General features: G+C 39.3%; 2 protein-coding genes across 2 annotated transcripts in view; one reads left to right on the forward strand and one right to left on the reverse strand.

The window, feature by feature from the left end:
* Positions 1 to 20489, reverse strand: part of UBXN4 (UBX domain protein 4) — a 59333-nt gene that overhangs the window by 24966 nt on the left and 13878 nt on the right. The window contains exon 6 of the mRNA XM_035008133.1: positions 4049 to 4142. Within this exon, the coding sequence (XP_034864024.1) occupies positions 4049 to 4142 (94 nt within the window). The remainder of the gene's footprint in view (positions 1 to 4048; positions 4143 to 20489) is intronic.
* On the forward strand, positions 8489 to 18799 carry LOC118012607 (transcription elongation factor A protein-like 1). The gene is made up of 2 exons (XM_035008314.1): positions 8489 to 8515; positions 18296 to 18799. Exons 1-2 carry the CDS (start codon positions 8489 to 8491, stop codon positions 18797 to 18799), a joined length of 531 nt encoding a protein of 176 aa, XP_034864205.1.

The raw sequence follows: 20489 nt of genomic DNA on the forward strand, positions 1-20489 counted from the left end.
TATCTGAAAATGTCTTTAATTACATGCCACTTGCAGAATTCTCTTCTGAGAAAAACAGATGTTATTTTGTTCTAATCTAGTTGAAAAGCCCATTGCATCTTACTCAATGACATAACTATTGACTGTTTCATCACTCCTGCATCCAGGAATCCACTGCTAAATTGTGTTCATTGGCCTGAGGAATGGGGTAGGGCATGAATCAGTAGGCAGAGACTCCCAGGCCCCTTCCTAGGCTGTAGCCCCTGCTCCGAGCCCATAAAATCTCAGCCAATGTTTTTATTCTTAGGAGATACACACTGAAGTATTTAGGGTAAAATGAAAATGATGTCTGCAACTTTCAAATAAATTGGCAAAAAAAAAAAAAAAAGGTCATTATACTATTCTTTCAACTTTTTGAGGCTTGAAACCTTTCCCCCAAAAAAGGTTGGAATTGATGGTAGAATTAATTGATAATATATCTATTATCTTTCCCAGAGAATTCTGCCAATTTTTAAACATAATGACATAAAAACATAAGCAAAATTTAACTAAAGATTTATCTTTTCATGTGAGTCGCTAAAAGATTCAAATTTCAGGGCCACCTGACTGGATCAGTTGGTAGAGCATACAACTCTTGATCTCAGGGTCGTGAGTTCGAGCCCCACCGTTGGGCATAGACATTATTAAAAAAAAAAAAAAAAAAAGATTCAAGTTTCACATCTTTTAGCTTTGAAAATAAAATTGTATACGTTTTAATTAATATTAAGAAAAACTGAGATCTCACAATTACAAATCATCAATCTGTTTCTTAAAAAATCAAGTTTACTTCCCTTTAAGACAGTTTTTCTTTTTTTTTAAGACTTTATTTATTTGACAGAGAGAGGGCACAAGCAAGGGGAGCAGCAGAGGGAGAGAGAGAAGCAAGCTCTCCGCTGAGCAGGGAGCCCGATGCAGGGCTTGATGCCAGGATCCTGAGATCACGACCCAAACCGAAGGCAGACGCTCAACCAACTGAGCCACCCAGGCGCCCCAGATTTTTTTCTTAATATGTATGGGATAGGATGAGTTTCTGAGCTGACATCAATTTGATGTAGTCACCTTTTCACCTAACAAAACTCCATCTCCTTGAAGCCAGATGAGAAAAAAGCCTAAGATCTAGTGGGAAGTACTTAGTTTTCCAGAAACTTGGTCTCTGGAAACACATGTTATGGCTTGAGAGGATGATGAGAATCCTATATTTAATAATCCAACCTGCCAAATTTTAAGGCTGAGTTTTTATTTTTTTATTATTACCATTTTTAAAGATTTTATTTATTTGACAGAGAGAGACACAGCGAGAGAGGAACACAAGCAAGGGGAGTGGGAGAGGGAGAAGCAGGCTTCCCTCCGAGCAGGGAGCCCGATGCGGGGCTCGATCCCAGGACCCCGGGATCATGACCTGACCTGAAGGCAGACACTTAACGACTGAGCCACCTAGGCGCCCAAGGCTGAATTTTTAATCTGTAGGACAGAAATTTTAAAATATATTCAAAGTTAGAGAAAAATGTATATATATTTTGCTTCACAGAGCTTAGTATTACAAAATTCTATAAGTATCAGATTACACCATAGGTATTTGATGTGTCACATTTATCTGGGCTGCGAAAAAGCACTGCAGCTCAGTTCTATGGGCCAGGGAAAACTAGCAGTACATTAGGGTTTCAGAGCTGAATAACCTGCAGAAGATGGGTAAGTCGGGGCACCTGGGTGGCTCAGTCGTTAAGCGTCTGCCTTCAGCTCAGGTCGTGATCCCCGGGTTCTGGGATCAAGTCCTACATCGGGCTCCCTGCTCCGCAGGAAGCCTGCTTCTCCCTCTCCTACTCCCCCTGCTTGTGTTCCCCCTCTCACTATGTCTCTCTGTCAAATAAATAAAATCTTAAAAAAAAAAAAAAAAAAAGAAGATGGGTAAGTCAACGGCATAAAAGCACTACAGAGTCTATGACAAGGGATGATGGAGATGAAGGCCACCCGAAGGGTAAAATGATGAGCTAAGATGCCATTTGGGATAGGAATATTATATAGGCTATTTTTTTTAGTTGTCATTGTCAGTGAATCCAATTCCATAAAAGAAACAAAACTCCTAATAGGTTACAACTCAGATGAATAAAATACAGGACCACAGTGTAGGAAATAATCTATATTAGCACCTAGGCTTTACTGGTTAGCTGAGTCTGATGAATTAATCTCAACAACAATCTGAAATGCTTTTATGGTTTAATTATATGACCTGGATTTTTCAAAAGTTGTTTAAACAGAGAACAGTTACTTCCCAATGAAAACTGTTCCATTTGTAAGTATGCCAACATTTCATCCAATTTTAACACTAGTGTCCTTTTTTAAAAGGCCCTAGCCCACATACATTTCATGTAACGGGTTCTAACAGTATATGGTTTAAAAAAATATACATGTATGTATCTCCAAGAGTGCTTTGAAGTTTTTTTCAGTTTAAGGATCTCAAACAACTTGTAGACCCACTCTATCCTGATATGCGATTATAAAAGTAACAATGCTCAATGAAGACAGTTTGGCAACCTCAGAAGAAAGCAAAGAAAAAATCCCTTAATTTCCCTTTCATAGATATTAATATAAATGTTTTCTTCTATGTCTTAAACTGTCTTTATCTGACTCAATATACTATATATAACACATATACACCAGCGTAGTTTCTTTTAATTAAAGATGGTATATTTGTTTATAGCATAAACCATAGGCAGATAAACCATATAGGCAGACAGGGGCAGACACGCTCTTACTTAAGAATGGAAGGGGGACCTGGTTGGAAGCTATTATGAAACAAGAGAAACTCCCCTTTCACACTGCAATTAAATAGCACGTAAGCCCACCCTACAATGAAGGGATATCTGCTGTGTGTCTTCTCATTCCCACCAAGTCTCCAAATCCTTTTCTGACCTTTTGTCACTTCCCCCCAAGGTGGTGCAAATAAAGATGCCCAGTGATGGGACTTGGTGTTAGCAAAACAGAATGAAACAAAGAGGATGAACCACTGGGTGAACTTTGGTTCCCTGCTAATATTCTTTGAGCCTTCTACCTCTTCTCACCACCGTGAGCAAATCTATCCTTTTTAGCTCAAGATCTTGGCCCTGCCGTGACTCCTACAAAGAACCATCAGAATCTAGGTTTTGCTGAAATAAAGCTGATTCTCAGTCATGAGCAAACCCAAATGCCCAATGTCAGTAGTCATTCTGAAACTTGTTTCCCCATAGCATCTGCGTGGACAAGAAACTCAAGTCTAAGGAATTTTAACTTCCATATAACACTAAGTTGTTTTAGGTCAGGATCAAAAAATATTCCTGCTTTATCCATTTACAATTCATGTAACTTCAGAATCATACTATAGGGGCGCCTGGGTGGCTCAGTCCTTAAGCATCTGCCTTCAGCTCGGGTCATGATCCCAGAGTCCTGGGATCGAGCCCTGCATCGGGCTCCCTGCTTCTCCCTCTCCCACTCCTTCTGCTTGTATTCCCTCTCTTGCTGTGTCTGTGTCAAATAAAATCTTTAAAAAAAAAAAAAAGAATCACACTATAAAGGACTCTAATTTGGTAATTTCTGTTATTAAAAATACTAAACTACAAACCACAGAAAGTCAGAAATCTGTATCTGATTATTACACCAACTAATAACACATGACATTTAACAGACACCCACTTATGCAAAACCAAGGCTCAGTACAGTCATAAAAGTAGCTGAAGTTCTTCCCACCTGGAACTTACTATCCTATGGCATAGAGAGTTAAAAGCAGAAGTGATGGAGAGAAACACACATGTACCAAAAACCAGTGAAAGAGATTCTTAGGCTGATCAGACCTAAAGGTGACTGATGACTTCAGATACCCAACTTTATTTGTAGAATATAGTTTTTATGGATACAAATAAGTTGGCCAGGAAATAAAAAATTTCAACCCAAGATTCTGAAACTTCATTTGTGTAATTTTAACTTTTATTCAAATTAATTAAGTAACTGAAAACCACTCTCTATTTTAAAAATACTATTTGCAAAAATAAGAGCAAACCTTTCCACTCTGACAGTGAGGTCCTCCGGAGGTCTCTGATTTGAACATCCACCAGGCTCCTGAGATGGACTGGCATGGCCTGAACTTTCTCCTCCTTAATTATTTAATAAAAAGAAATAAGAATATTGTATTTAATGCCTAATTTTAAAATGTATAAATGTTTTAGGTTACATTTGTTAATCCTTTTTTTTTTTTTAAGATTTTTGTTTATTTGACAGAGAGAGAGAGAGAGAGACACAGCGAGAGAGGGAACACAAGCAGGGGGAGTGGGAGAGGGAGAAGCAGGCTTCCCGCTGAGCAGCAAGCCTGATGCGGGGCTCGATCCCAGGACCCTGGGATCATGACCTGAGCCGAAGGCAGACACTTAACGACTGAGCCACCCAGGCGCCCCCATTTGTTAATCTTCTTAAACATTAAAAATTTTTCCTTATAATGAAGAAGATAAGAAATGAGTCATTACTGGGGCACCTGGCTGGGCTCAGTCACTAGAGCATGCGATTCAGGTTTGTGAGTTTGAGCCCCACACTGGACGTAGAGTTTACTTAAAAAAAAAAAAAAAAAGAGAGAGAGAGAGAGAGAGAGAGAAAGAAAGAAATGAGCAATTACTAATTTTGGCATTTGGATCTGGATACAACAGTATATAAGTGGAAAATAAGGTAGTTACCCTGGCTGAGGGCCACCAAAGTCAGGGTCAAAGGGAAAACATGAAGAAGTATTATTCTGGCAGAAGTTCAGGAACATAACAAAAAGAGTAAGCATGACTGACCATGGGTAGGCTTCACTCTAGAGCATCACTGTCCAATATCTATGCTGTCCAATACAGTAGCCACAGTCACATGTAAAGTTCTAGAGGCAAAGTCTGATCCTGGGTATCACTCTAGACTTATACTGGTCCAAGTGATCTGCTTTTGCAAACCAGAGTAATTCCTTAAAGAAGCTATTTTTATCTACACTAATACTAGATGGCCTCCAACTTAACTATGGTTTGCCTTATAGTTTTTCAACTTCATGATGGTGCAGAAGTAATACACATTCTAGAAACCATACTTCCAATTTTGATCTTTTCCTGGGCTACAGATAATGCACTAAGATATTGTCTTGTGATAATGGACAGTGGCAGCTCTCAGTCAACCACAAAATCACAAGGACAAACAACTAACACTTATATCATTCTGTACCCATACAACCATTCTGTTCGCACTTTCACTACAGTAGTCAATAAATTACATCAGAGAGTCAACCCTTCATTATAAAATAGGCTTTGTGTTAGATGACTTTGCCCAACTGTAAGCTACTGTTTAAGTGTTCTGAGCATGTTTAAGGTAGGCTAGACTAAGCTATGATGTTCAGTAGTTTAAGTGTATTAAATTCATTTCTGACTTAAAATATTTTCAACTTAGAATGGGTGTATCAGGCTGTAACCGCATCATAAGTCAAGGAAGATCTGTATATTTTTAAAAATTTCCTGGGGCATCTGGGTGGCTCAGTCAGTTAAGCATCTGACTCGTGATTTCGGCTCAGGCCATGATCTCCAGGTCATGAGATCGAGTCCTGTGTCAGGCTCTGCACTCAGCGCAAAGACTGCTTGTCCCTCTCCCTCTGCTCCTCCCCAGCTTGCACTCTCTCTCTCTCAAAAAAAAAAAAATAAGTAAATAAAATCTTAAAAAAAAAGTTTCCTGAAGGCCAGAATTTTCTCCTTGGCTTATAGAGAACAGCTACGTTCTGGTACTTCCCTTTAGAACCTCTGCCATTTTTTTCCTTACCACTTGTGACTAACTTGATTCTTTACATTTTTGATCTTTGAAAGAGCAAGGACTGGGGTGGGGTGCCTGGGTGGCTCAGTTGGTTAAGCATCTGCTTTCAGCTCAGGTCATGATCCCAGGGTCCTGGGATTGAGCCCCGCATTGGACTCCCTGCTCAGCGGGGAGGCTGCTTCTCCCTCTCCCTGCCACTCCCCCTGCTTGTGCTCTCTCTCTGTGTCAAATAAATAAATCTTTAAAAAAAAAAAAAAAAAGAGCAAGGACTATGAAGAAACAAAATCTGGATTCAAATCTTGTTCTATTACTTTAGTAAATTACTTAATCTGGGTCTTATCTATAAAATGGGAACAGTAACCTATAGAGTTATGTTAATTCAAATAAAATGCTTACACTTTTACTTTTTTTTAAATTTAATTTTTTTTAAAGATTATTTATTTATATGACAGAGAGAGACAGCAAGAGAGGGAACACAAGCAGGGGGAGTGGGAGAGGGAGAAGCAGGCTTCCCGCTGAGCAGGGAGCCCGATGTGGGGCTTGATCCCAGAACCCTGGGATCATGACCTGAGCCAAAGGCAGACGCTTAACGACTGAGCCACCCAGGCGCCCCCGCTTACACTTTTACTAAGATAGCACAAAGTAAGTGCTTCAGCTATCACAGTGGTGGTGGAATAGGAGAATTACTAACTAGAGCTGATGATGCACATCTATTCCTACCTCTGCATTCAGTGGCATCACCTAGATAATCTGAAACCAGCCACAGCAGGAGTGTTTACACCTTGGAAATTAGCAAATACTGCCAATAAGGGCCCTCCCCCCACCCCCACCAGAGCCTCTTCTTAAATATTTACTGGCACATCACTAAATGCAACCCTTGAATAAGGAGTGGTAACCACTAACATCTGGTGTGTGTTAAATAGGAAATAAATCAATTTCTTAAATAAATAAAATGAATGCCAAGGACACTCATATCTTAATACAGCAAAAAAATTAACAGAACTGTGGAAGATAACTTGTAGACAGTTGAAAAAAACGGTGCTGAACAATACAGTTAGATGGATCTATGACTAAACACAAAGAAAAATGGATAGATGTTATATACAGTAAGATTTCCAATGGCATGGCAGAGTGACTTAAAAGTACAGAATATACATTTATAACTTTATGCATGAAACAGCTTATATGCATGAAAAGCTTATATTAGCTCATATTTAACAGGTAATTAATGAATGAAAAGTTCCAGATTTTCAAAAAAAATGCTAAACTAAAACAACTGATAAACATCCAAACATAATGAAAATTTATTAAAAGTTCTAACTGAAGGTTTAAAAACATAACTGGATAATTAGGCATAATGTATCTCCCACTTACAAAGCAGTCTTGCCAAAAAAGAATACATAATGAACCTAAATCTGTTCAAGCCTGTAATTTTAATTAACAACTTAGAAGAATATTTACATAATACCATAAGAATGCAGCAAGGTCCACATTGAGGGGAAGATGGAGGTGAAGTAGGAGGACCCTAGGCTGGTCTCATCCCACAAATACAAATAGATAACTATCAAATTATCCTAAATACACCTGAAGACTGGCAGAACATACTCCACAACTAAAAGTAGAAAAGAAGTCACATCAAAGAAGGTAGGAAATGCAGAGACGCACTTTGGAAGAGAAACGAATCATGGATGTTGAGGAGGAGAGAGGACTGTGGTTGTGGAGAAGGGTGAGAAACAGATAAGAGAGGGGAGTGCACAGGGAAGACAAACCGCCAGAGCAACTGGCTTGGAAAGCAAGAGGGCCCAAATTTCATGAGTTCTTCTAACCAGCAGGGCTTAAAGCCTAGAGTTTTAAAGGTCAGTGTACTTGGCTCTGGGAGAGCTCAAAGGACACTGGGGCTGCTCTTGGAGAAAAGGCAGGGCAAACAGCCCAGAGACATGCAGCATGGAAAACAGTGATCCAAAGAGTACCTGGAGCACATAATGGGGAAGTTAGTTGCTCATCTCAGACTGTGTCCCAGAGAAGCAGCACTGACAGAGAGACCCCTCCAGAAACAAAGGAACTGGCCAGCACCATTTCCCTCCCTCACCCCTCAGCATAAACACAGCCACAAGCGGGAAACAGCACAGCACCCACACTTGCTACCTAACTTGCTTAGAACAAGCCCTGCCCCCTCACACTCTGGAAAAACTACCCTTCCCAGTCATATTGCCTCAGTCCCAGCATGGTGAGCCCCCTTCCCTGAAAGACCAGCCCAAATCCCTGCTCACAACACATCTCCCAACCCTGGAGTATAGTGGGGTCTCAACTCTGGTGGCGGTGGTGACAGGTGTCATTTCACAAGCAGACCAGGGCACACCACTTTCAGGCCAGGAACCAAACACTGTCCACAAAAGACAAAAAGACAAAGAGAGCATCTGCAGACAACTGGCCTGAAGCATAAAGCAGCCAGGACACAACAGCAGAGTGCATGAAGCACACATTGGACACACTCCCAGAAGCGCAGGCCCTGGGGAACAGAGGATGCTACACTGCAGGGCACTACAGGACCTCTTCTTCATTAAATCATTACCCTCAAGAACAGGAGACGTAGCAGACTTTCCTAGCACACAGAAACAGGCACAGAGACTTAGACAAAATGTGAGGACAGAGGAATTTGTCCCAAATTAAAGAACAAAACAAGGCCATGGCTGGAGATCTAAGCAAAACAGATGTAAGTAACATGCCTGATGGAGGATTTAAAGCAATGATCATAAGGATACTCACTGGACTTGAGAAAAGAGTAGAGGACATCAATGACCATTAACACAGAGATAAGAAATAAGATAGCAGAGGGGTGCCTGGGTGGCTCAGTCAGTTAGGCAGCAGCTGCCTTCAGCTCGGGTCATGATCTCAGAGTCCTGTGATCGAGACCCGCATCAGGCTCCCTGCACAGCAGGGAGTCTGCTTCTCCCTCTGCCCCTTCCCCCCATTCATGTGCACAGGCATGCTCTCTCTCAAATTAATAAAATCTTAAAAAAAAAGAAAAAGAAAAAGAAAGAACATAACAGAGATAAATGGCTCAATAAACTAAATGAGAAACACACTTGAAGCAAGGAATAGCATGCTGGAAGAAGCAGAGGAATGAATTAATGACCTAGAAGATAAGAGTAATAGAAAGTAATCAAACTGAACAAAAACAAGAAAAAAGAATTATGCAAAACGAGAACAGACTTAGGGAACTCAGTGAAAACATCAAACATAAAATTTGTATTACAGGGGGTCCCAGAAGAAGAAGGGGAGAGAGAGAAAAAGGGACAGAGAATTTATGTGAAGAAATAATAGCTGAAAACTTCCCAAATCTGGGGAAGGAAACAGATATCCAGATCCAGGATGCACAGAGAACCCCCAACAAAATCAATAAAAGCAGATTCACACCAAGACATACTGCAATTAAAATGGCAAAATAGGGTGCCTGGGTGGCTCAGTTGGTTAAGCGACTGCCTTCAGCTCAGGTCATGATCCTGGAGTCCCAGGATCGAGTCCCGCATCAGGCTCCCTGCTCGGCAGGGAGTCTGCTTCTCCCTCTGACCCTCCTCCCTCTCATGCTCTCTGTATCTCATTCTGTCTCAAAAAAAAAAAAGGCAAAATATAGTAAGAGAGAAAAAATTTTAAGGGGTGCCTGTCTGGCTCAATCAGTGGAGTGTGTGACTCAATCTCAGGGTTGTAGGTTTGAGCCCCACATTGGGTGTAGAGACTACTCAAAAATAAAATCTTTAAAAAAAAAGGAAAAAGAAAAAAGAAAAAATACTAAGCAGTGAAATAAAAGAAGACAGTTACATAAAAAGGAAACACCATATGGCAATCAGAGGATTTTTCACCAGAAACTTTCCAAGCCAGAAAGGAGTTGCATGATATATACCAAGTGCTGAAAGGGAAAAACCTGCAGCCAGGAATACTCTATCCAGCAAGGCTATCATTCAGAATAGGAGAGATAAAGAGTTTCTCAGACAAACAAAAACTAAAGGAGCTCATGACTACTACACCAGTCCTGCAAGTAACATTAAAGGGGAATGGAAAGGAAAGACCAAAAATGACAGTATGAAGGTAGAAACATAAAAACAGTAAAAATGAATATTTATATAAAAAATCAGTCAAGGAGCTCTCAAAATAAAATGATGTAAAATATGACACCATATACCTAAAACATGGGGAGGAAAATTGGTTCAAACTTAAACAACCATCAATTTAAAATAGACTGCTACATACAGAAGATGTTATATACAAATCTAATGGAAACCACCAATCAAAACCACTAATAAATATGCAAAGAATAAAAAAAAAGAAATCCAAATATATCACTGAAGAAAATCAGCAAAGCATGAAAGAGAGAAAGATAAGAAAGGATCAGAGAGAATTTTCAGAAACAAACACAAAACGAATAATAAAATGGCAATAAATACATATCTATCAATAATTACGTTGAATGTAAATGGACTAAAACCCCAATCGAAAGACAGGGTGACAGAATGGATAAGAAAACAAGACCCATCTATATGCTGCCTACAAGAGACTCAATTTAGACTTAAATACATCTGCACTGAAAGTGAGGGAATGAGGTGCCTGAGTGGCTCAGTCAGTTAAGCATCTGCCTTCAGCTCAGGTCATGACCCCAGAGTCCTGGGATCAAGCCCTGAGTGGGGCTCTCTGCTCAACAGGGAGTCTGCTTCTCACTCTCCCTCTGCCCCCCCCCAACTCATGTTCTCTCTCTGTTTCAAATAAATAAATAAAATCTTAAAAAAAAAAAAAAAGTGAGGGGATGAAGAAACATTTATCATGCAAATGGATGTCAAAAGAAAGCTAGAGGAGCAATACTTATATTGGACAAAACAGACTTTAAAACAAAGACTATAATGACACAAAGAAGGATACTATATAATAATAAAGGGGACAATCCAACAAGAAAATATAATAATTGTAAATATTCATGTACCCAACACAGAAGCACCCAAATACATAAAACAGTTAATAATAAACATAAAGGAACTAATCAATAATAATACAATAATAGTAGGGGACTTGAACACCCCACTTACATCAATGGACAGATCACCTAAACAGAACATCAACAAGGAAACAATGGCTTTGAATGACACACTGAACCAGATGGATTTTTTTTTTCCTTTCAAGATTTTTATTTAAATTCAAGTTAGTTAACATATGGTGTAGTATTAGTTTCAGGGGTAGAATTTAGTGATTCATCACCTGCATATAATATCCAGTGCTCATTACAACAAGTGCCCATCGCCCATTTAACCCATCCCCCCCCAACTCCCCTCCAGCACCCCTCAGTTTGTTCTCTATAGTTAAGAGTCTCCTATGGTTTACCTTCCTCTCTCTTTTTATTTTATTTTTCCTTCCCTTCCCCTAAGTTCATCTGTTTTGTTTCTTAAATTCCACTGAGTGAAATTGTATGGTATTTGTCTTTCTCTGACTGACTTACTTCACTTAGCATAGTATGCTCTAGTTCCATCCCTGTCATTGCAAATGGCAAGATTACGTTCTTTCTGATGCCTGAGTAATATTCCTGTGTGTGTGTGTGTGTGTGTGCGCGCATGCACGCGCGCATGCCACATCTTCTTTATCCATTCATCCATCAATGGACATTTGGGCTCTTCCCATATTTTGGCTATTGTGGATATAGCTGCTATGTGGAGGTTCCTCAGAAAATCAAAAATAGAACTACCCTACGACCCAGCAATTGCACTACCAGGTATTTATCCAAAGAATACAAAAACAGTGACTCAAAGGGGCACACGCACCTAATGAACCAAATGGATTTAACAGATATATCAAGAACATTCCATCCTAAAGCAACAGGATACACATTCTTTTGAAACATTCTCCAGAAGAGATCACATATTAGGCCACAAAACAAGCCTCAACAAATTCAAAAACACTTTAGTCATACCGTGCATCTTGTCTGACCGCAACACTATGAAACCAGAAGTCAACCACAAGGAAAATCTGGAGAGACCACAAATACATGGAAGTTAAATAATATGCTACTGAACAATGAATGGGTCAAACCAGGAAATAAAAGAAGAAATAAAAAGCACAGAGAAACAAATGAAAATGAAAACACAATAGTTCAAAACATTTAGGATGCAGCAAAAGCAGTATTAAGAGAGAAATTTATAGCAATACAAGCCTAACCAGAGAAGCAAGAAAAATCTCAAACAACCTACCTTATACACATCAAAGAGCTAGAAAAAGAACAACCAACAAACCTAAAACCAGCAGAAGGAAGGAAATAATATAGAGCAGAAATAAGTGAAACAGAGGGGCGCCTGGGTGGCTCAGTCATTAAGCGTCTGCCTTCGGCTCAGGTCATGATCCCAGGGTCCTGGGATCGAGCCCCGCATCAGGCTCCCTGCTCCGCGGGAGGCCTGCTTCTCCCTCTCCCACTACCCCTGCTCGTGTTCCCTCTCTCACTGTCTCTCTGTCAAATAAATAAAACCTTTAAAAAAAAAAAAAAGAAAGAAAGAAGTGAAATAGAAACTAAAAAACATTCGAACAGATCAATGAAATCAGGAGCTGGTTCTTTGAAAAAAATCAATAAAATTGATTAACCTCTAGCGAAACTTAACAAGAAAAAAAGAGACAGGACTCAAATACATAGAATCAACAAAGTAAGAGAAGAGAAATAACAACCAACACCACAGAAATACAAACAACTGTAAGAGAATATTATAATAAAATATACACCAACAAACTGAACAACCCAGGAGAAATGGATAAATACCTAGAAACATATAAACTACTGAAAGAGAAACTGGAAGAAAACAGAAAATTTGAACAAGACCAATTACTAGCAAATAAACTGAATCAGTAATCAAAACACTCCCAAGAACCAAAAGTCCAGGACCAGATGGCTTAACAGGCAAATTCTATCAAATAAGGAAGAGTTAATACCTATTCTTCTCAAAGATTCAAAAAACTAGAAAAGGAAGGAAAACTTCCAAATATATTCCATGAGGCTAGCATTACCCTGATACCAAAACCAAACAGACAACACACAAAAAGAAAACTACAGGTCAGTATCTCTGATGAATACATATGCAAATATCCTCAACAAAATACTAGCAAACTGAATCCAACAATACATTAAAAAAAAAAAAAATCACCATGGGGTGCCTGGCTGGCTCAGCTAGAAGAGCATGTGACTCTTGATCTCAGGGTCGAGTTCAAACTCCACATAGGGGGTAGAGTTTAGTTAAAAAAATTAAAAATAAAAAGCAATCATTTGCCACAATCAAATGGGATTTATTCACAGGTTCCATGGGTGGCTCAATATTTATGTATCAATCAATGTGATATGCCACATCAATACAGAGAAAGGATAAGAATCACATGATCATTTCAATAGACAGAAAAAATGGATATGACAAAGTACAACAACCATTCATGACAAAAACCCTCAACAAAGTAGGTCTAGAGAGAACAGATCTCAACATAATAAAGGCCACATATACACAAAATCCACAGCTAACATCATCCTCAATGGGGAAAAAGCTTTTCCCCTATGGTCAGGAACAAAACTAGGACGGCCATTCTCACCACTTTTATTCAACACAGTATTGGAAGTCCTAGCCACAGCAATGAGACAACAAAAAGAAATAAAAGGCATCCAAATTGGCAAGGAAGAAGTAAAACTTTCACTATTTACAGATGACATGATATCATATAGAGAAAACCCAAAAAGACGCCACCAAAAAACAGCTAAAACTGATAAATGAGTTCAGTAAAGTTGCAGATAACAAAATCATTGCACAGAAATGTTACATTTCTATGCACCAATGAAGCAGCAGAAAGAGAAATTAGGAACATAATCCCATTTACAACTAGACCAAAAATAATGAGATATCTAGGAATAAACCTACCCAAAGAGGTGAAAGACCAGTACTCTAAAAACTATAAAACACTGATGAAAGAAAGTGAAGAGGACACAAAGAAATGGAAAGATGCTATGCCCATGGACTGGAATAACAAATATTGTTAAAATGTCTATACTACCTGAAGTAATCTACACATTTAATACAGTCTCTATCAAAATACCAACAGCATTTTTCAAAGAACTAGAACAGACAATCCTAAAATTTGTATGGAACCACAAAAAAGCCCAAAATAGCCAAAGCAATCTTGAAAAGCAAAGCTGGAGGCATCACAATTATGAACTTCAAGTTATATCACAAAGCAGTAGTAATCAAAACAGTATAGTACTGGCACAAAACAGAAAACTGAAAATAAAGCCACAACTTATATGGTCAATTAATCTTCGACAAAGCAGGAAAGAATATGCAATGGGAAAAAGAATCTTCAACAAAAGGTGCTGGGAAAACTGGACAGCTACATGCAAAAGAATGAAACTGGCCCACTTTCTTCCACCATACACACAAAAATAAACTCAAAATGGATTAAAGACCCAAATGTGAGACCTGAAACCATAAAAATCCTAGAAGAGAACACAGGCAGTAGTTTCTCTGATATCAACTGTAACAACATCTTTCTAGATATATGTCCTGAGGCAAGAGAAACAAAAGCAAAAACTATTGGGACTACTCTGTATAGCAAAGTAAACAATCAACAAAACTAAAAAGCAATCTCTGGAATGGAAGAAGATACTTGCAAATGACGTATCTGATAAAGGGTTAGTAACCAAAATATATAAAGAACTTAACAAAAATTCAACACCCATGGGGCAACTGGCTGGCTCATTCAATGGAGCACGCTACTCTTAATCCTGGGGTTGTGAGTTTGTGCCCTACACTGGTTACGGAGATTACTTAAAAATAAAACCTTAGGGGTGCCTGGGTGGCTCAGTTGGTTGGGCATCCAACTCTTGATTTCAGCTTGGGTCATGGTCTCAGGGTCATGGGGTTCAGCCCTGCATCAGGCTCTGTGCTCAGCGGGGAGTCTGCTTGTCCCTCTCCCTCCCCCTCCGCCCCTCACCCCACTCACATGTGCACTCTCTAAAATATATAGAAATCTTAAAAAAAAAAATCTAAAACTAAACCTCAACACCCTGAAAATAAATAATCCAACTTAAAAATGGGCAAAGATATGAACAGACATTTCTCCAAAGAAGACATCCAAATGGTCAACACATACATGAAAAGATGCTCATCATCACCTATCAGGGAAATGTAAATCAAAACTACAGTGTGGTATCACCTCACACCTATCAGAATGGTTAAAATCAAAAAGAAGTGTTGAGGGGCGCCTGGGTGGCTCAGTTGGTTGAGCGACTGCCTTCGGCTCAGGTCATGATCCTGGAGTCCCAGGATCGAGTCCCGCATCGGGCTCCCTGCTCGGCAGGGAGTCTGCTTCTCCCTCTGACCCTCCTCCCTCTCATGCTCTCTGTCTCTCATTCTCTCTCTCTCAAATAAATAAATAAAATCTTTAAAAAAAAAAAAAAAAAAGAAGTGTTGAAGAGAATGTGGAGAAAGGAAACCCTCTTGTACTACTGATGGGAATGCAAACTGGTGCAGCCACTCTGGAAAACAATGTAGAGGTTTTTCAAATAGTTAAAAATAGAACTATCCTATGACCCAGCAATTGCACCACTAGGTATTTACTCAAAGAACATAAAAACACTAATTCAAAGTCATACATGCAACCCTATATTTATAGCAGCATTATTTACAATAGCCAAATTATGGAAGTAGCCCAAAGTCCACTGACTGATGAACAGATAAAGAAGATGTGGTACACACACACACACACAGAGGAATATTATTCAGCCATAAAAAAGAATGGATCTTGCTATTTGCAACTGCATGGATAGAGCTACAGAGTATAATGCTAAGTGCAATAAGTCAGTCAGAGAAAGACAAATACCAATGATTTCACTCATATGGGGAATTTAAGAAACAAAACAAATGAGCAAAGTGAGAAAAAAGAGAGAGACACAAACCAAGAAACAGACTCTTAACTATAGAGAACTGATGGTTACCATAGGGGAGGTGGACAGGTGGGGGGATGGATGAAATAGGTGACAGGGATTAAGGAGTGCATTTGTGATGAGCACCGGGTGATTAAAATAAAAACTTAAAAAAAAAAAAAAAGAATGCAGCAAAATCCAGACTGTGGGAAGTTACAGAAAAAAAACAGTGAGAATGGTAAACTGTTTATGAAATGAAAAATAAGACAAAAAAAAAGAAAAGAAAAAGGAAGACTCATCAAGCAATAACAATATATTGGACTGACTCCAAACAAACAAAAATTTAATGTAATATAAATACTACCTAGATAATTAATGACAAAAAGGAATTACTGTTCAATTTTCTAGGTTTCATAAGGGATACCAATTTGTGGTTATTTATTTATTTTTAATATTTTATTTATTTATTTGACAGAAAGAGACACAGCAAGAGAGGGAACACAAGCAGGTGGAGAGGGAGAGGGAGAAGCAGGCCTCCCACAGAGCAGGGAGCCCGATGCGGGGCTCGATCCCAGAACCCTGGGATCATGACCTGAGCCGAAGGCAGACACTTAACGACTGAGCCACCCAGGTGCCCTGTGGTTATTTTTTTAAAGTTCTCATCTTTTAGGGGCGCCTGCGTGGCTCAGTCAGTTAAGTGACTGACTCTTGATTTCAGCTCAGGTCTTGATCTCAGGGTCATGAGTTCAAGCCCCAAGCTGGGCTTCACACTGGGCATGGAGCCTACTATAGATGATTGATAGATAGATAGATAGATAGATAGATAGATAGACAAAGTTCTCATCTTTTACATACTAATATTTTAAAAATGAAATGATATAATGCCTGAGATTTGTTCTAAATAATAAGTGAGAAGGAGAAGAGGAGTAGGGAGCTCCAACGAAACAATACCAGCCATGAGTAGGCAGGAGTTGAAGACAGGCAGTGAGTTCATGGGATTTCTTACACTGTTTTCTCTACTTTTCTAGAAGTCTGAAATTTTCCATAACGAAGTAAGAAAAAAAAAGCTACAAAGAACTGAGATTAGAGCTTCTACTCACACTTCAGGTAAGGCAGAGTTTGAGTTAAAGTTAAGTGCCTACTGAAACAAAAGCATCAACAAGGTTTGTAGGAGTATAACAGAATCCAGCGTGTCTACAACAATGTACAAGATACAATCCAAAATTTCTTGACACAAGGTCCAAAAGGAAAATGGGACTCATTATCAGGGGAAAAGACAAAAAAAACGGCAATCCTGAGATGAGCTAGAGCCATTATAACTCAATGAGGTAAAGAAAAATGAAATGAATTAAAAGATAAATTGAATAAAATGTTGGTAAATGGTACTCAGGGACCAAGAATAACTACTGTAACTTTCTGTGAGTCAAACTATTTCAAAATAAAAAGTTAAAAGAGGAGGAAGAGATGGAAGGAAGAATAAGAAAATCTAGAATCATTTTACCTGCAAAATGGTACAGCCACTTTGGAAGACAGCTTGATGGCTTCTTACAAAACTAAACATATTCTTAGCACACAATCCAGCAATCACGACCTTGGTATTTACCCAAAGAAAGTAAAAAAACTTATATTCACACAGAAACCTGCACACAGATGCTTACAGCAGCTTTATTCATAATTGCTAAAACTTGGAAGAAACCAAGATGTCCCTTCAGTAGGTGAATGGATTAATAAACTGTGGTACATCTAGACAATGGAATATTATTCAGCTCTAAAAAGAAATGAGCTATCAAGTGATGAAAAGACACGAGGGAAGCTTAAATGCATATTACTAAGTGAAAGAAGCCAATTTGAAAACACTACTATAGGACATTTTGGAAAAGGCAAAACTAAAGATCAGTAAGGATGAACAGGGAGAGCACAGAGGACCTTTAGGGCAGTAAAAATACTTTGTTCTATATTATGCATTTGTCCAAACTCATAGAATGTAGAACACCAAGAGAAAACAAACTATGGACTCTGCCTGATTACAATGGTGTTAAATGTGGATTCATTAGTTGTAACAAATGTACCACTTCCGTGAAAGATGTAGATAGTGGCGCAGAAGGTATATAGGAAATCTGTACCTTCCTCTTAATTTTGTTGTAAACCTAGAACTGCTCTAAAAAAAAGTCTATAGGGTGGCTCAGTCGGTTAAGTGACCGATTCTTGATTTCGGCTCAGGTCATGATCTCAGGGTCATGAGATCGAGCCCCACATTGGGCTCTGCACTGAGCATGGAGCCTGCTTAATATTCTCTCTCTCCTTCTCCTCCCCCACTTGTACGAGTTCTCTCTCTAATAAAAATAAAAATAAAAAATATTTTAAAACTCTATTAAGAAGGTAACAGGATCTGAGCTTGGCGGTGACGGGCAGCCCTCATGTGACCAGGAGCCTATGTCTGCCCGAGTCCCTCCCTCCTGGTCCTTTTTGCCTGTCCAGACACCGTCTGCCTCCTGCCCTTTGGTCGAGGGGAAGAGGAGAAGGAAGTCTGCAGATCTGCAGGTCACAGCAGTGCGCCTCGAGGACTCCTAGAGCAAACCGCCAGGAGAGGTCCAGACCGTCCTGAACACGGAAAAATCCTGCAAAGAACATGAAGAACAGCCACAGGGAGCACCCAAGATGGATGAGGAGCAGCCTCCTGTGGAGCACTCTCCCAAAAAGCAGTCTCCAGAGGAACCATCTTCCAAGGAGCAGTCCTCAGAGGAGGAGTTCTTTCCCGAGGAGCTCCTTCCCGAGATGCTGGTATCCGAGGAGCACCCTCCTCAGGAGCACCTTTCTGGAAGGGACCTTTTTGAAGAGCGCCCTCCCATGGAGCAGCCTCCTTGTGGAGTGGGAAAACATAAGCTAGAAGAAGGAAGCTTTAAAGAGAGGCTGGCTCGCTCTCGCCCGCAATTTAGAGGGGACACACACGGCAGAAATTTAAGCAATGAGGAGATGATAAAGGTAGCAGAGGAGATGGAAGAAATGAAAAGAGTACACAACAAATTGATGGTTATGCACTGGAAGGCGAGACGGAATCGTCCTCATCCTATTTAATGTGTTCGGCCTTTAATTCTGTTTTGCCTGATATAAGTATTGCCACCTGAAGGTTGTATCTTCTCATATACCTTTCCCCATCTCAATCATAACTTTTCGCGTGGCTTTATTCTAGGTGTTTCACTTGTAACTGGCATAAAATTGGGTTTTCCCCACCCACAAGCTGGAAGTTTCCCTTTTCCAATCATGGGTCTCACCCATTTGCATGAAAAGATGTACATTATATATCGTGAAGTGAAAGAAAATTTTCAAAAAGTATATGTTGTATCCCATTTTTGTAAAAAATGTATATTTTATATTAATATGCAAAGAAAAAACTTATATACTTAAATGGCTTAACAGTGGCTATCTGAGGTAACAGGTGTTCTGGTTTGTTTTTAATTTTTGCTTCATCGGAACTTCTCATTTGTCAAGACGAACATTTTACTTTTGTTGCAAAAATATATAATGGAAAAACTTTAAAAGCTGTCAATCAGCTTATAAAGACAATGTGGCACTTAATAAATACTTCTCAGAACTTAAAAGTAAAAAAAAAAAAAAGTCAATTAAGAAAAGGTCAACTTAAAAAAAGTATAAATATGTTACCAAATTTTATCTAAAATAAAAATCCACTAGGGGCACCTGGCTAACTCAGTTAGTAGAGAATATGACTCTTGATCTCAGGGTTTTAAGTCTGAGTCCCACATTGGACAAAGAGATTACTTAAAAATAAAAATCTTAGGGGTGCCTGGGTGGCTCAGTCGTTAAGTGTCTGCCTTCAGCTTAGGTCATGATCCCAGGGTCCTGGGATCGAGCCCTGCATCGGGCTCCCTGCTCAGCAGAAAGCCTGCTTCTCCCTCTCCCGCTCCCCGCTTGTGTTCCCTCTTCCGCTGTGTCTCTCTCTGTCAAATAAATAAATAAAATCTTAAAAAAAAAAATCTTAGAATAAAAATAAAATAACAATTCACTAGATGGGCTTAAGAGCAGAACAGAAAGAGATGATAAAGAAAAGTCAGTGAACTTATAGATCAACAAGATTATCCAATCTAAAGAACAGGAAAAAAAGAAAAAAGTGAACCTGTGGGATAATATCAAAGAAGCCTAGCATACATGTAATTATTTCTAGCAAGCTAAGAGAAAAATAGTTAAATAAATAATGGCTCCAAATTCCCCAAATTTAGTAAAAGTCATACATTTTCAGATTTAAGAAGCTCAGCAAACCCCAAGCAGAATAAACACAAAGAAAAGCCCATCTAGGCATAATATGGTCAAACTGCTAAAAACCAAAGAAAGAGAAAATCCTGAAAGCAGAGAAAAAAGCAATATATTCCATATATGGGGAAACACTGCTACCAACAGAAAGTTCTCATCAGAAAACTATGGAGACCAGAAGATCCTTAAAGGGTTGAAAAAAATAACTGTAAACCCCAAATCTTGTATCCGGTAAAAATACCCCTCTAGAATGAAGATAAAATCATTTTTCAGAGACAAAGAGAAGTATTTCACCAAAAGACCTGTATAATCAGAAATACTAAGCAAGGGGCACCTGGGTGGCTAAGTCAGTTATATGTCCGACTCTTGGTTTCAGCTCAGGTCATATTCTCATGGGTCATGAGATACAGCCCTGCACTGGGCTCCTTGCTCAGCAGGGAGTCTGCTTGAAAATTCTCCCCCCCCCTCCCCTTGCGCATGCCTTCTCTCTCTCAAATAC

This window comes from Mirounga leonina, unplaced genomic scaffold (assembly GCF_011800145.1).
Source record: "Mirounga leonina isolate KUSES-001 unplaced genomic scaffold, KU_Mleo_1.0 Mir_151, whole genome shotgun sequence".
NCBI classification, from domain to species: domain Eukaryota; kingdom Metazoa; phylum Chordata; class Mammalia; order Carnivora; family Phocidae; genus Mirounga; species Mirounga leonina.

What these genes read in the sequence shown, in the direction of transcription:
- LOC118012607 (XM_035008314.1), top strand. Translation starts at nt 8,489, where the DNA reads ATGGCTGGAGATCTAAGCAAAACAGAT. An exon ending in GAGATCTAAGCAAAACAGAT is followed by an intron (nt 8,516 to 18,295) that starts GTAAGTAACATG and finishes GAGGACTCCTAG; the next exon opens with AGCAAACCGCCAGGAGAGGT.